Source organism: Nymphaea colorata, chromosome 7 (genome assembly GCF_008831285.2).
Source record: "Nymphaea colorata isolate Beijing-Zhang1983 chromosome 7, ASM883128v2, whole genome shotgun sequence".
Classification (NCBI taxonomy): Eukaryota; Viridiplantae; Streptophyta; class Magnoliopsida; order Nymphaeales; family Nymphaeaceae; genus Nymphaea; species Nymphaea colorata.
In genome coordinates, this window is record NC_045144.1 from 25,249,852 (window position 1) to 25,265,604 (window position 15,753).

A 15,753-nucleotide genomic window follows, 5' to 3' on the forward strand; every position below is an offset into this window, starting at 1 on the left:
AGTATCCATTCAAAAAACAAGTTCAAATTGTTCTTGCTACATGTGTATTTCACAACTTCATAATTGAATACAATTCAAATGTTGACCAATTTGTTGATGAAGATGCACATTCGAATGATAACTTTGGCTTAAGCGAACCAAAAATTGCAAGCCAAACACATCAGCGATAAAGCAACAATTCTATGAGAACAGCTATAACAACTCAAATGTTTAACACAATATCAATTGAATAATAAGTTAATTTATGAATTTTGACTATTGTTTCATTTGATTGTTTGACATTTGTTTTGTTTCAAAAATGATCCTAGCCAAAAGTACCATGTGGTTTTCGAAGGTTGGTCGCAAGGCATATATAACAGTTGGGAGCGGTGCCAACCTTTAGGGTGCGTTTGATGCACAGGAAAAAATTTAACGTGGTAAATTTTTCTGGCAAATTTTCCTGAAAAAAAAAACAGGATGAAATTTAACCCTCTTCCGATTTGAGGTCATGTTTGATGTCCGATTTGAGGTCATGTTTGATGCACAGAAAAAATTTAACCAGGTAATTTTAACTCTGTTTGATGCACAATGAAAAATTTAACAGGATATATGATGGTTTTAAGCCCATGTAACAACAAGCGTTTTAAGCCCATGTAACTGATCTCCCCATATTTGAACGTGTGCATCCCTATAGGAGTTCAGTTCAGTTCTTTCCTATTCTACGCAAAGAATGGCTGATATCACCAAGTCCCCAAGCCAATGATATATGTGGCCGACAATTCTGCATAAATCAACTTGGAAGTCAAGTTTATGACTAATATGTGGAAATACAAAATTGCAGTTGCAGAATGGTACGAGAATCACATAGATTGAAGCAAAATCCTATGAGATTGAAGCAAAATGAAGACAGAACACAGAAATTTTCCTCATAACAGAAACAAGCGAAAGGATAGTTGACAGGCAGAGCAAGAGATAATGTGACGACGGTGGGAGCTCTGGCCTGCACGCCTACTGCAACCCTCTTCCCTGTCAGTGAGAAATGGACAAGGGCTCCACTGCAAGGGAGGAGGAGCTCGTGAGGGGAAAATGGGCGAGAGAGGGAAAAATCGGGGGGAGGGCGTCCCTGTCGGCGATGGTGGGAGCTTTGGCCCTTTCTCTCCCCTTTCTTTCCACTGCGTCCCTTTTCTCTGCCGGTGAGGACGGAGGTATGCTAGAATGCGAGGAGGAGGAGAAAGGGGGCATTTACAGGTTGAGCGGGGGGAAGTTTGTCGAGCGCGGGGGGAGGACGTCGAGCGGGTGGAATTCCACCGCTCGAAAGTCCGAGGTCGGAGCTCGGACTTTCGAGCGGGTGGAATTCCACCCGCTCCCATTGAGCGTTAAACGGGGTGAATTTCACCCCGTTTGATGCTGTTTTACTCGGGCGGGTGAAATTTCACCCGCCCGTACGATTTTTTCGGAAAAATCCGAATTCAACCGGTGCATCAAACGCACCCTTAGTATATCGATACAAGGGCGCCCTCTTCGAATCATTTGATTCATTCGAAGCAACTGAGTATCACATGAATGAGTATCTCCACAACAAGTATGATGTGTAAGTACGTAGGCATCCAGTCATTGAAAATGTCAATGCAAAGCAAGAAATAGAAGACAAGTTTGTTGAACGAAAGTGCAGCCACAAATGTTGGATTATTTGTTTTGTGATTACCTGTTTTTATTGTTGGATATGTACTCATTAAACTTATATTTTGGATGAGAATCCACGCTTTTGTTGACGTTTTATAACTTTCATACAGGTTTAACTATATGGTTCTAACTTCTATTTGGTTAACTACATTGAACTTGTGGATATCATAGTTGTAACTATGTTATTTTTTTTTTCTACCTTAAATTTTTTTGGTACTGCGTGCTTAATGAGTAGGTGTAAACCTCAACAATTTGTTGTTTTGAAATATTATCTTTCAATTTGTTCCCACGTAAAATTGGGAAGAAGAAGAAAAAAAAACAACAACTACTAACAATCCTCAAAAAAAATATTTCAAATTTTCTATCTTATACATCAAACAGGGTTAACCCTTCAAAAAAACTATAATTTTACCATGTTAAATTCTACCTAGTTATCAAACAGGACCTCAGATTGGAAGAAACAACAATTTCATAATTTTTTCAAAAAAAATTACCATGATAAATTGACGTTAAATGTTTTCATAGCATCAAACGAACCGTAAGTGAGATCATGGCGACAAGTCATTCTGCAACAAATAAAGATTTTGTGTGATGTGCCTCAAGTGGTATGTGATGGTAGGAAAACGTTTTAATAGAAATAAAGTAAGTCTCTTAAATTGAAATTAGAAGATGCGTTTCAGACACTCCGCCTACCTTTCAAGTGGTATGTGATGGTAGGAAAACGTTTTAATAGAAATAAAGTAAGTCTCTTAAATTGAAATTAGAAGATGCGTTTCAGACACTCCGTTTCAGACACTCCGCCTACCTTTTCTGTACTTTTCAGGAACTCTGTTTTCTGTTTTCGGCTTCTGCAATACCTTTCAATGGTTGAAGCATTGAAGCATATCTGATGATGAGGGTCCAAGGGAACCTTTTTACAGAAAGACGCTCTAGTTTGGTGGTAGCTAGCTTTCACTTCACAAGGATCTTTGCTCAGAATTTCTTGCTCCACAAGGAATTGGGGATGCATCTGATGGATCTCTAGTATCTAACTGCTTCTTCCTTTCTCTAATCTTGAATACCATCGTCATCTTTTGGGCTACTGATAAATGAAATGGCTGCAACGTCGTCTTCAGAGGAGGGCAGAGGGTTTGAGTATGATGTGTTTCTCAGCTTCAGAGGGGAAGACACCCGCAAGGGCTTCACAGGGCATCTGTACTACGCCATGGAAGAGAGAGGCATACGCACCTTTATGGATGACGAGAAGCTCGACAAGGGGGAGAGCATCAAGCAGCTGCTTGGCTGCATCGAGAAATCCAAGATCTTTGTGCCCATCTTCTCGAAGCGATATGCAGAATCCAGGTGGTGCCTTATGGAGGTCGCCAAGATGGTTCAGTGCCAAAGGCTGATCATTCCCGTTTTCTTCGATGTGAAGCCCACCCATGTTAGGAATCAGAGCGGACCATTTGAAGCTGCATTCGAAAGCCATGAAAACAACAAGCACCTAAGCAAGAAGACCCTGCAGGCGTGGAGGGATGCATTGAGAACGGTAGGGGAGATTTCTGGATATGTCCTTGAAACAGACACGGATGGGTACGCATCTCTCTCTTTCTCTCTCTCTCTCACTGTCGGGTCTCACCCAATTATTGTATTGGTTCTGTCTTCCCTATTGAAAGTTGCATATAGGTATGAGTTACATAGTCTCATGATGTGATCTCAAAACTTTGTATACCTTTTGTTAACCCTGTACAGGGTAAGTTTTGATGGGAAAACCCTGCTTTTTAAAAAGTTCTTTGTGACGCATTAAAGAATGTACATCCTGCCGAGATCCAGCTGAGGATACATGTGCTACAAGTGAAGAATCTGGCCGGCGGTGAAGCAGAAAACCAACCACTAATAGAAGTCTTCAGAGCCCCATTTAACACCTTTTTGTTGAAGCGTGGATTCCACTTAGAGAATTCCCCTCTGAAGCCCTCAAGCTTCTCTCATGCTAGACCATTCAACTTAGAGAATGATCTCTTTGCCATTTGGATTCTTCTCAATAAGTATACTAAATGTCGGATTGCAAGTGAACGTTTATGTTTTCTCAACCTGTATATTAGTCTATTAGAGTCTTTGACAACAGCAATATCTAGCTATGACTTCCTTCTCATGCATTTATTTTTGGCAGGCATGAAGCTAAGCTGAACCAAGTTATTATTAGGAGGATTCTAAGTGAGCTGAACAAAGCATTTTTTTATGTGGCTAAGCATCCTGTTGGGATGGATGATTCTATCAAAGAAATGTTGAGTTTGTTGGATATTGAAAAAAATGATGTTAGAATGATCGGGATTAATGGCATAGGTGGCATTGGGAAAACAACCCTGGCAAAGGCCGTTTTTAATAGAATTTCCACGAGCTTTCAATTTGTCAGCTTTATTTCAAATGTAAGAGAAGTATCTAACCAAGTTGGTGGGCTTGTCTCCCTGCAAAAGCAGCTTATTTTGGATGTTACAAAGGACAGTGACCCACGTATAGATGATGAAAGTCAGGCGTGCAGCAGGATCAAGGAACTCATTTGCAAAAAAAGTGTTCTTCTTGTGCTTGATGATGTTGATGATAGAAAACAGCTTAATGCTTTAGCTGATAGTGAAGAATGGTTTGGTCCAAAAAGCAGGATCATTGTCACTACCAGATACGACCATGTATTGAAAGAAAGAAGAATGAGCAAGCAAGAGATTTACCAAATGAAAGAATTGAATAAAAAAGAGTCACTTGAGCTCTTCAGTTACCATGCTTTTGGAGAAAAGAAACCAACAGAGAAGTACCAGAAGTTATCTGAGAAGGTTGTATCAACGACTAATGGTATACCACTGATGCTCGAAGTATTTGGTGCTCTGTTCTTTGGAATAGATTGTGCAGAGGAGTGGGAAGGTTTACTAGAAGAACTAAACAAGAACCAGGATAAGGATGTCCATGAAAGGCTAAGGATAAGTTATGATGGGCTGTCTGAAAAAGAAAAGCAAGTATATTTGGATATTGTTTGCTTCTTTAGTGGAAAGGATAAAGACGAAGCATTCTATGTATGGAAAGATTGTAACTTCTCCCCCTATACGTCTGTTCAGACTCTACTTCGCAGATCCTTAATTAAGATTAGTAGTGACAAACAAGTGTTTGAATTGCATGATCAAATACTAGATATGGGCAAAGAGATCATTCGGCGAGAATGTCTTTTGAAGCCAAGCAAGCGTAGCAGGCTGTGGGATAGTCTCAGCATACCTGAGGGCTGAGTCGGATTCCACAGCGAAATCAGGCGTAGAACTGCTCTTACACGTCGTGAAGAGCCTTGTTGATCGCTGGATTCAACCCACGCAAAAGTTAGAACATCTCACGGTGGAAGAACCCAAAATCTATCAATAAATCTTTTCTGGGTCCTCCCCATTCACCATCAGCCTAAACTTGAGCAAAACAAGAGCTCTTGCTGCTGGATCACATTCGCAAGTAGCCCAATCGAATCGCCTCAATAAGACGAGAAGAACACTCAAGATTGGGCTAAATTGGACGCTTGGCAACGCTTTCGGTGTACCGTCGGATAAAGGCTGACTTCCGGCCACCGCTGCTCACGCCGGCGAATTTCATGCTTCCCGGTGACCGCCTGACACTCCTGCCCTCCTACCTGTGAAGATTCAAGTGCTTACAATAGGGGCAAGGTGGACATTCGAGTAAGGGACCGCAGCTAACCCCGAGGACCTTGTGCGAGATACCATCCTTGGACGTATTCGACTGAGTTAATGGACTATAGATCTCATTAATTGCATTAAATTAGATCGAACTGGTTCCAAGCTCAATAGAAAGTCCACACACACAAGTTTAATGTTTTTTGAACCATGTGATAGTATTGAACTCCTTGTGTCCTAGGCATGTCTGGGGTCATTGAAGGCCAACACCAGTTTTCTTGTCACTATTCTACAATATCATATATATAACTTCATGTTCAGAACCTCTTGCATTCTATGTTTTAATCATAGTCATAAATAACGTCTCGAAGTTTTGAATGGTGAAGTTTTTTCGGGTATAATACGGCGAGCTTGAAAAATATGGTAAATTTTTAAAAATTTTAAAAACCTCAAAATGTAGGAAAAATAAAATAAGTGCGAAACTAATAACTCAAACATCACAAGATAAGTATTGAAACAAATAAAAAATGAAATGAAAAAAACTGTTTGGCATTAAAAAAACTAAAAAAAAGAAAAGAAAAAAGTGCGAAAAAAAAGCGAACGTTTTTAATGTTTTTTTCCAAAAAAAAACATTTTTTTAAGTTTTAAATGGCCATTTAATTTATCGTGTTTTTTTGACGTTCAAAATTGTGTTTTCTGTCACTATGTGTCATTTCCATTTTCCATGAGATCAAGTGGACCCAGGACCATTGCCATAAATCTTTGCTTGGACCCCTTTTTTGGCTAAGCCTAGATGAAACTCCCAAGAGCACCAGCACCATATTACCTGGCCTTGAGTAGGTAAAGCCCCTGAGGATCCCTGCTCATGGAGAGCAGTTGCAGCTTCACACATTGCAACAAGTACATTGGTGGATTTCAAATTTGCAGCATCCCTTCTGCTTGGTGATGTTCAGACATTTTCCATATCAAATGAGCATGACCCTCCTCAGGTTAGGTTGGACAAACAATCATGAATGCTGAACTTCTTCTTTTTGATATTATATATGAAAGAGATACAAAAGAATATTATTTTTCAAATTTCTCTGATTTATTCAAGTTCGGAACATTTCTTGTTAGTAGTTTCCCTCTAAACCTGTCTCCTTTGTGAAATATCCCCATAAATAAAATTATCTGCTGGCAATGTATACACATAAAGGAAATGTGTAGGTGCCAGATTCATCAGTAATGATCCCAACCACTGAAAAATATCCACATTGATGGATAGGGGAGAAAGGAAAAAGATTTGCAGTGATTCTAAATTGGCGAAATGCCCTGCCTTCTCTCTCTTTTTTCTCCAAACTATCAATGTGGATGTTATCAATCTGAGAGATCATTATTAATGGGTCTGGCACCTATGCATCTCTCTCTCTCTCCCCCCCCCCCCAATAATAAAAACTCCAGATTTCATATATTCTTTCACCTTACATACTGACATACAATATATATATATATATATATATATATATATATATATATATATATATATATATATATTCAGTTAAAAGTAAAAGAAATAGAAGCCCTATAGAGGGCACGGGGCCCGACTAGGGCCCAGGCCCAGAAAAACGAGACCCAGACCGGCCCGACTTGTTATCGGGCAGGCCCGATAAGCCCGGTCGGGTCCAATAATGATCTTTTTAAAAAATTATTAATTTATATATATATATTTATAATATTTTATTACAATTAATTATTTTATGTATTATTTTGTATTAAAAATATTTTTTTAATGTAATCGGGCCGGGGCCCGAGTTTTAGATGTCGGCCTGGCCCGGGTCCGACTCGTTGTCGGGCCGAGCCGGGCTGGCTTGATGCCCAGGCTTAGTTTGATAAGATGTTCTGTGGTTCTTGAGTTGTCATTACATGATCAATTCAGATGACAAACCAATTCGTCACTGGTGCAGCAACAAATTCCTCGTTATCTAATTCCTTGACATGTTTCTGTATATGCAGGGAGCAGAGAATATACAAGTTATCTATTTCAACTATTTAACCAGGTGGGAAAAATTTAGCACCAGGGATTTTGTATTGATGTGTAATCTGAGACTGCTTTATCTCAACCACATCAGTTTCCACGAGAAAGACTTCACTCATCTCCCCAATAAGTTAAAATGGCTGGAATGGCATTGGTGCCCTTTGAAGTCTCTATCATTTAATGAGTTTAATCTGATGGAGCTTGTTGTGCTGAAGCTATGCCATGGCGATTTCCGGCAGGTGCTGACAAAGCATAATTTGCAAATAGTAAACAAGGTAAGACCCTAAGAGATGATATGGGTAAGTGTACTGATTCTGTGACCGTGGAACCTTTTCTTTTGACGCATGCTTGTTAGCAGTGGAATTCAACCATGTTATACAATTAATGGTTACAGCTATTGACATGTGTAGAGATACGAACAAGAAGAAGAGGAAGAGAAGCAATGATCACGATGTAACGTGGAAAACCCTCAACACGAGGGAGAAAAAACCACGAATGAGGAGGAGTTGGTGCCCACTAGCAGCCAGACTCTCTCTCTCTTAAGATTATCATTAACTCTTAAGGATTAGGGTTACATGACTTAAGTAGAGCCCAAAACGGGCTACAAGGCGGGTCGGGTATGGATCCGGACCCGAAACCCACAATCTATCAACACTCCCCCTCAAGTTGGGCGTACATATCAAACATGCCCAACTTGGATACATTCCTCTCAAATGAAGCTGAAGGAAGAGCTTTCGTCAGAACATCAGCAGTTTGGTCTTCAGACTTCATGTAAGGTAAGATCAACTCTTTCGCATCAATCCTTTCCCGAATGAAGTGACGATCAATTTCAACATGTTTTGTTCTGTCGTGAAGTACAGGATTGTTGGCTAAGTTGATTGCAGACTTGTTATCACAATACATCTTCATAGGTCCTTCAATCTCTATTCCAATGTCAGTCAACAATATCTTCAACCATAATAACTCTGACACTCCCATAGCAACTGCCCTATATTCTGCCTCTGCACTGGATCTAGAGCAAACATCCTGTCTCTTGCTCCTCCATACAACAAGGTTTCCTCCCAAGTAGACACAGTACCCTGTAGTGGATCGTCTGGTATCACCACAACCTGCCCAATCCGCATCAGAATAGCCCTCGATTTCCACAGTCTCTTGTTTCACATACAGGAGTCCCTTACCAGGATTTTTCTTCAGGTAGCATAGCACTCTGTCCACAGCCTTCAGATGTGCATCGGTTGGCGCATGCATGAATTGGCTCAAAACATTCACCGCAAAGGTGATATCAGGTCTCGTGAGGGTAAGATAAATTAGCTTCCCAACCAAACGTTGATATCTTCCCTTGTCTTCTTCACAGAGAGGCTCTCCATCTCTGAGACTCAACTTGTGCCCAGTGTCAAAAGGGGTAGGAGTAGGTCTACATCCCAATTTACCAGTTTCTTCCAGTAGGTCTAATGTATATTTCCTTTGGTTTAGTACAAGACCAGTACTAGACCTAGCAACCTCCATACCAAGAAAATACCTTAGTTTTCCAAGATCTTTGAGGTCGAATTCTGTAGCCAGTAACCCTTTTAGCTTGATAATCTCTTCCTCATCATCTCCAGTAACAATCATGTCATCTACGTAGACGAGCAGGAGAGTAACCTTGCTCTCCTTCTTCTTCACAAACAGAGTGTGATCTCCATTTCCTTGTTTGTATCCATGACGTATCATCACTCTTCTCAGTCGTTCAAACCACGCTCTGGGCGATTGCTTAAGGCCATACAATGCCTTTTTCAGCTTACAACACATTTCTGGTTCTTCATATCCTGGAGGCATATGCATATATACTTCTTCTTCGAGGTCACCATTGAGGAATGCATTCTTAACATCCAGTTGATACATCTTCCACTCCTTCATCACAGCTAGGGATATAACCACCCTCACAGTCTTCATTTTCGCAACAGGAGCAAAGGTTTCCAAGTAATCAATTCCATATTTCTGGCTAAACCCCTTGGCCACAAGTCGAGCTTTATATCTTTCAATACTCCCATCTGGTTTGTACTTGATGGTATACACCCATTTGGATCCAACTAGGTGAGCGGCTTCAGGAATCTTCACCACTTCCCATGTCAAGTTTCTTCTTAGGGCATCTATTTCTTCTTTCATTGCATCGGCCCACTTGGAGTCACTTTGAGCTTCAACGACAGTCCTGGGAATCACAGCCAAAGAAAGAGTAGAAACAAAACACTTGTAATCTTTCCCAAGTCTGGAATAAGAAACAAAATTACCAATAGGGTGTTGAGTACATGACCTGACACCCTTTCTCAGGGCAATGGGAAGATCGTCATTCTTCTTTTCAACCTCATCATGGGTCTCCACGGTCTCCTCGGTAGGACTTGGTTCATCCAGGAAAGGAGTGGCATTGGGATTGGAAGTAGATCTAGCATCACAAGTCATCACCTCTGTCCGAGTACCTCGTCTAGAGTAGAACTGTCCAAACAACTGAGGGCCTTCCTTCTCAATGCTATTGTCACCCCTTTCCTCATTCTCAGGCACATCAACAGTATTAAGTGATTCTGTTTTCTTGTAGTCCAAAAAATCTATAAACTGAAGTTCCTGTCTCTGAGAATACTCTTCCCTGCCCACAGACTGCTCCCCCTGAAGAGGATTCACACCAAAGTAAGAGGCATGTTCCAAGAAGGTAACATCCCTCGTAACATAAGCTCGACCAGTAATAGGATCAATACATTTGTATCCTTTTTGCGTAGGGGAGTATCCAACAAAGACACCTTTGATAGACCTAGGATCAAGTTTCTTGACATTTGGACTGTGATCATGGATAAAACATACACAACCAAAAACACGAGGAGGAAGAGGAAATGGTGGACGACTGCCAGGAAGCAACGAGTGGGGAGTCCTACCATTCAAAACACGACTGGGCATGCGGTTAATAAGATAGGCACTAGTAAGAACTGCATCACCCCAATAGTGTTTAGGAAGATTTCTCTGAAACAAAAGAGCCCTGGTGACATTAAGAAGTTGACGATTTTTCCTTTCAGCTACCCCATTTTGAGGGGGGGTGTAACTACAGGATGTCTCGTGAACAATCCCCCGTTGTCTAAGAAACTCCTCAACAGGCCGACACATGTACTCACGGGCATTATCGGACCTGAAAGTTTTAACATTCGCACCATACTGGGTATGCACAAGAAGAATAAATGTCTCGATGATTCGAGGAACCTCGCTGCGGTCTTTTAACAAGTATATAAATGTAGCACGAGAGAAATCATCAATGAAAGTGATAAAATACTGGAAACCTTGACGGGTATGAATGCCCGAAGGTCCCCATACATCAGAGTGAATCAGAGAAAAAGCTTCATTAGCACAACTAGAAGAAAGAGGGTACGAAGCCCTCACATGTTTGGCAAACTGACAAACATCACAAGAAATGGAAGACACATCAAAGGAGGAACACAAGTCTGGAAACAAATGTTTCAAAATCCCAAAAGGTAAATGCTCAAAACGTTCATGCCAGTACATAAAGGACTGAAGACAATCTTCTCTTCTCTTATCTGTCTTGCGGATCGCTGTCAACAGAGCAGTAGCCACACGTATGGGAAGACGATATAATCCATCAGAAGCTAAACCAATCCCAATCCTCTTCCCTGTCACCAAGTCCTGCAAAACACAACGATCGGCAGAGAATATAAGTTCACAATTCAATTCTTTAGTAAGTCTACTGACTGATAAGAGATTTAAAGGAAACTGGGGAACATGTAAAGCGCCCTGCACATGAAATTTGTCCAACAAGGACAGAGTGCCTTCGCCTGCCACACAGGTAGAGGAACCATCTGCAAGAGAAACACGTTCCCTTCCCGAGGACAACTTATACTCATGAAACAATTTTGGATTACCTGTCATGTGATGAGTAGCACCACTATCGACAATCCATTCCCCCACAGAAGAGTTACCTTGATTGCCAATAGCTGCAAGAGCATGATTAGCTGTAGTTCCCTCTGAGGTCTCAGTCTTGTTGACATCGAGCCTGCCCAAATAAGCCCTTAGTTCACGAAGCTGGTCAGCAGAAATGGAGACTTTTTCTCCACTAGAGGCTTGCACCTCAGACACGGGCGTTCTCCCAGTCAAAGATCTCCCTCTGTTCCCCTTCTTTTCTGGATGAAGATCCCAGCAATAATCCACAGAGCGGCACGGCGCCGGAAAAGGACACGGCGTTGGGCGGAAAAAGACCGCCGCTGGACAGGTCGTCGTTTGGGCAGGCCGACGCTGGGCGGAAGCAGCAGAACGGGAACGCCGCTGGGCAGGCCGACGCTGGGCGGAAGCGGCTGCGCTAATCAGGGCGTCGGGACGACAGACGACGGAATCCTGATCGGCGTTGATCAGGGCGGCGCTGGGCGGAGACGGCGGCGGGACGACAGACGACGCTCGGGCACGAGCGTCGGGCACGGGCGAGACGATGAACAGTGTCGGGCGATTCTCCTCTAACACGGGCAAAAGACAACCAAAAACGCCGGAACTTCACGGCTCTGATACCATGTAGAGATACGAACAAGAAGAAGAGGAAGAGAAGCAATGATCACGATGTAACGTGGAAAACCCTCAACACGAGGGAGAAAAAACCACGAATGAGGAGGAGTTGGTGCCCACTAGCAGCCAGACTCTCTCTCTCTTAAGATTATCATTAACTCTTAAGGATTAGGGTTACATGACTTAAGTAGAGCCCAAAACGGGCTACAAGGCGGGTCGGGTATGGATCCGGACCCGAAACCCACAATCTATCAACAACATGGAAATATTACATGTTCCTCAAAACACCAGCACACAGGTGCTGATCAAATCAGTGCCATGGTAGTTTGTGTTATGAAATTGCTTATGATATTCAGATGCAACTCTCTGTATTTCTTTTTAACAAATGAAAATGGTTGCAGAAGTTGGACAGTTTGAAGGTTCTTGATCTCTCTTATTGTCTGTATATTATCACAACACCAGATTTTGCTAGTCTTCCCAACCTGGTGAAGTTGGTATTGGATGGATGTGACAGCTTATCCGAAGTTGATAGATCGATTGGAAATCTTAAAGAGTTGGTTACTTTAAGTATGAAAGGGTGTGGATCACTGATGGAACTGCCAGACAGCATCTGCAAGTTGAGTTCTCTTGAAAACCTGAGTCTTGATCATTGTAGGAATATTTCCACATTGCCAAAACTACTGGGAAACTTGATGTCATTGAGGAAGCTTTCTCTGGTCTGGTGCACTTTATTGAAAGAACTGCCAGAATCAATCGGAAAGATGACATCTTTGGAAGAGCTCATCCTTGAAGATTCATGGATGTTGAAAAAGATACCTGATTCAATTGGGACTCTGAACAAGTTACAGCACCTATCAGTAAAAGGCTGCACATCACTTGAAGAAGTGCCCGATTCCATTGGAGGATTGGTATCTTTGGAAATACTCATTCTTGATTACTGTACTAACATAAAAGTGCTCCCTAGTTCAATAGGAAACTTAAAGAACCTCTATAAACTGTCTTTAAACTACTGTCCATCATTAGAAGAACTATCATGTTCCATCGGGAAGTTGCAATCCTTGAAAGAGCTCCTCCTCGATGGGTGTCAAATAAGAAAGGTGCCATATTCTGTAGGAAGCCTAAAGAAGCTCTATAGACTATCTCTAGCACACTGTCTGTCTCTGGAAGAAGTGCCAGACTCAATCGGTGAGTTGGAGTCACTAGAGGAACTTATCCTCACGTTTGGAAAAAATGACGCCATGCCTGATTGGATTGGAAACTTGAGGGCTTTAGACATTCTCATTCTTGATGGTTCTGCATCATTGAGAAGACTGTCTGATTCAATTGGGGAATTGACCAATCTCAGGCTTTTGTCTTTAGAAGAGAGCAGATCACTAGAACAACTACCTTCAAGTATTGGTAGTCTTTGCCGGCTCGAACAACTTATCTTAAATGGCTGTCAAAAGCTCCAATCCATCCCCCTACTTCCTTCCACCCTAGTTGCTCTCGAAGCCAATGGTTGTGTTGCATTGGAGACTGTGTGTGATGTTTCAGACTTGCTTGTTTTGAAGGAACTTCACCTAGACGAGTGCACTAGACTTGTTGAGATTGCTGGGCTCGAGAACCTGAAATCCTTAAGTGTCTTACGCCTCTGGGGGTGCAAACACCTTAGTAATCATCTTATGGTGAGGCTCTTTATGGTAAGTGGGAGTTCATGTTGTGGATTAAGCTTCAATGCTTCTTCTTGATTGAATTATGTATTCTGCTTGGTACCATTAACCATTGTTTTGCTAACTAATCGTGCTTAATAAATAAGCAGGCCACATATGAACATTTGGAGAAGCTGGTCCTCTCTGGTTCTCAGACACATGATGGGCATCTGCTGTTTGGATTACCAAGAGGCCCTGCAGGAAATCCCTTGCTTATTGAGGGTTTTTCTGTATCAATAGATGGCAATAGTGGGACTACTATGCAAATAGAGGTCATGTCAAGTAGTGAGACTGTTTTCAAGATCGAGTGGGATGAGGAGTCCATATCTCATGATGAAATAGACGGCGGCACGTACACAATTCTTTTCAAAATGGAAGATGAGATCCAAACGCATTTGGAAGGTGGTCACAGAATGGTGAAGGTTTCAACAACAGCCAGTGGTGATAGTCTAACATGGGGCGGTGCTATCTTTTCAATCTAATACTTCCCATGGTTGGTGAGTCTGAATGTCCACCAGACCATCATCATGTTGCCAAAATCTGTCTGGAAGATGAGAACAAATCTGATCATCTGCTAAATCATCCCTTAAGATAGAAAGGTTACAGATCTTACATCTGCAGCAGTTGAGCACATCAAGCTACTTCAAAACAAGTGGTGGGAAGTGGGCACCAGCAAATGATCACAGTATTATTGGTTTCTCCATCACCGCCCACGATAAAAAAAGTACACGATGGAAGTTGTTGGATCTCGTTGAGAACACGACTTGGCGTATTGAAAGTTCTGGCCTCTTATGAATGATTTACTGACCAATACAAATAGTTGAAATCAATGCTAACAAAATAAAAAAAAAAAAAGTAAAATTTGCCAGGTTGCTGATTCAGTGAATGATGGTATTTATTCTGGCCGAAATGACCATGGTGATTGCCCATGTGGCTTACTCTTTAAGCCGGAAAACCTGGACAAGTCTCCTGGTTGAGCCTCGACGACTTACGACGTGCTTTGCAAAATTGCTATGTTGCATGCTTTAAATGTTTGTCACTGAATGCGTGTTTTTACACCTGCACATTTGGTTGTTAAGGGATCAGATTCAAATTGGATATATTGTTAACAATATCTGCTTTTTTGGTTATTCATGTATTAGTTTCAGATTCGAACAAGAAACAAGAAAAATCTATAGAACATTCAAGTTCTAATCAGAACCCAACTTTTAATTTCACACCCTAATACAAATCCGACTTTTAAACTGAATTCGAACGACAATTCGAATTACAACATGCTAATATCCGACTTTCAATTGCGTGGACATTGGATATAGGATATTTGTGTAAACCAAACTCCATCCAAATCTGAACCTGACAAAATATCTATTTAAATATGAATGTGCATTTTAATCTGTTCAGGTGTCATTCTGTAAACCTGAATTTGTTCCGACTTCTTAATTTGATGTTATATTTTGGTATATCCGATTTTTTTTAAGCAACTTGGCTGAATATCAAATCCAAATTGAAATCATTGACATTCCTGTTGAGGAAGTGCGAAGGTGCAAGTGTCTTAATGGTGGTTCGCATTGAGAACTTACAAACAGATGTGCTTCACTTCAATGCGCTATGAATTGCCACATATGTCGCTATATAAATCAACTGTGCCCTCTTACCCTGAAGGAGTGTAACATTGCTCGTCGCTCAGTTCAATTCTCATGGATGCTATCTCTTTGTGCTTTATTGGGCGGGGCATGGTACTAAGTGAAGGCACATTGGTAAACCTTGAAACTACTATCTCAAGGAATGTAACACAGCCGGGAGGCAAGACAGTTCACATATAAGAGGTTTGATGTTCAAATCCTTTGGCCGATGTCACATTTCAGAGTGTTAGCCTCTTAAGGTACAAATCGCGACACTTAAGTTGAAAGATGTATTATATGCCATCCAAACCCTAAAGCCTTGTATAACCTTGCAATTAAAAAGAAACAACCATCCGATGAAATTCAATTTGTCACACTATTTAGGGAGTTTGGCATGTCTACTCAAGGCAATAGTTGGTAGGCAGCTGGCAAACGGTTATGTGCACGAGAAATTATGCATACAGATGTTCAATGACCAAAACACCCCTGTTTAAAGTAAAATTCTAAAATAAACACTATTTAATAAATAATTTTAAAATAACTGCAACCATTTTTTTTCTTAATTTGGTATATATTTGTGTAATGCATAACTAGGGATGTCAACAGAT

General features: G+C 41.3%; 1 protein-coding gene across 1 annotated transcript; it reads left to right on the top strand.

Moving 5' to 3' along the window:
- Positions 1 to 1,304: 1,304 nt before the first annotated feature.
- Positions 1,305 to 14,391, top strand: LOC116258177 (disease resistance protein RPV1-like). Its single transcript, XM_050078632.1, has 6 exons — positions 1,305 to 3,234; positions 3,812 to 4,905; positions 6,138 to 6,286; positions 7,290 to 7,586; positions 12,237 to 13,514; positions 13,634 to 14,391. The coding sequence occupies exons 1-6, from the start codon at positions 2,756 to 2,758 to the stop codon at positions 14,003 to 14,005; spliced, it is 3,669 nt and encodes a 1,222-aa protein (XP_049934589.1). The 5' UTR covers positions 1,305 to 2,755; the 3' UTR covers positions 14,006 to 14,391.
- Positions 14,392 to 15,753: the final 1,362 nt, after the last annotated feature.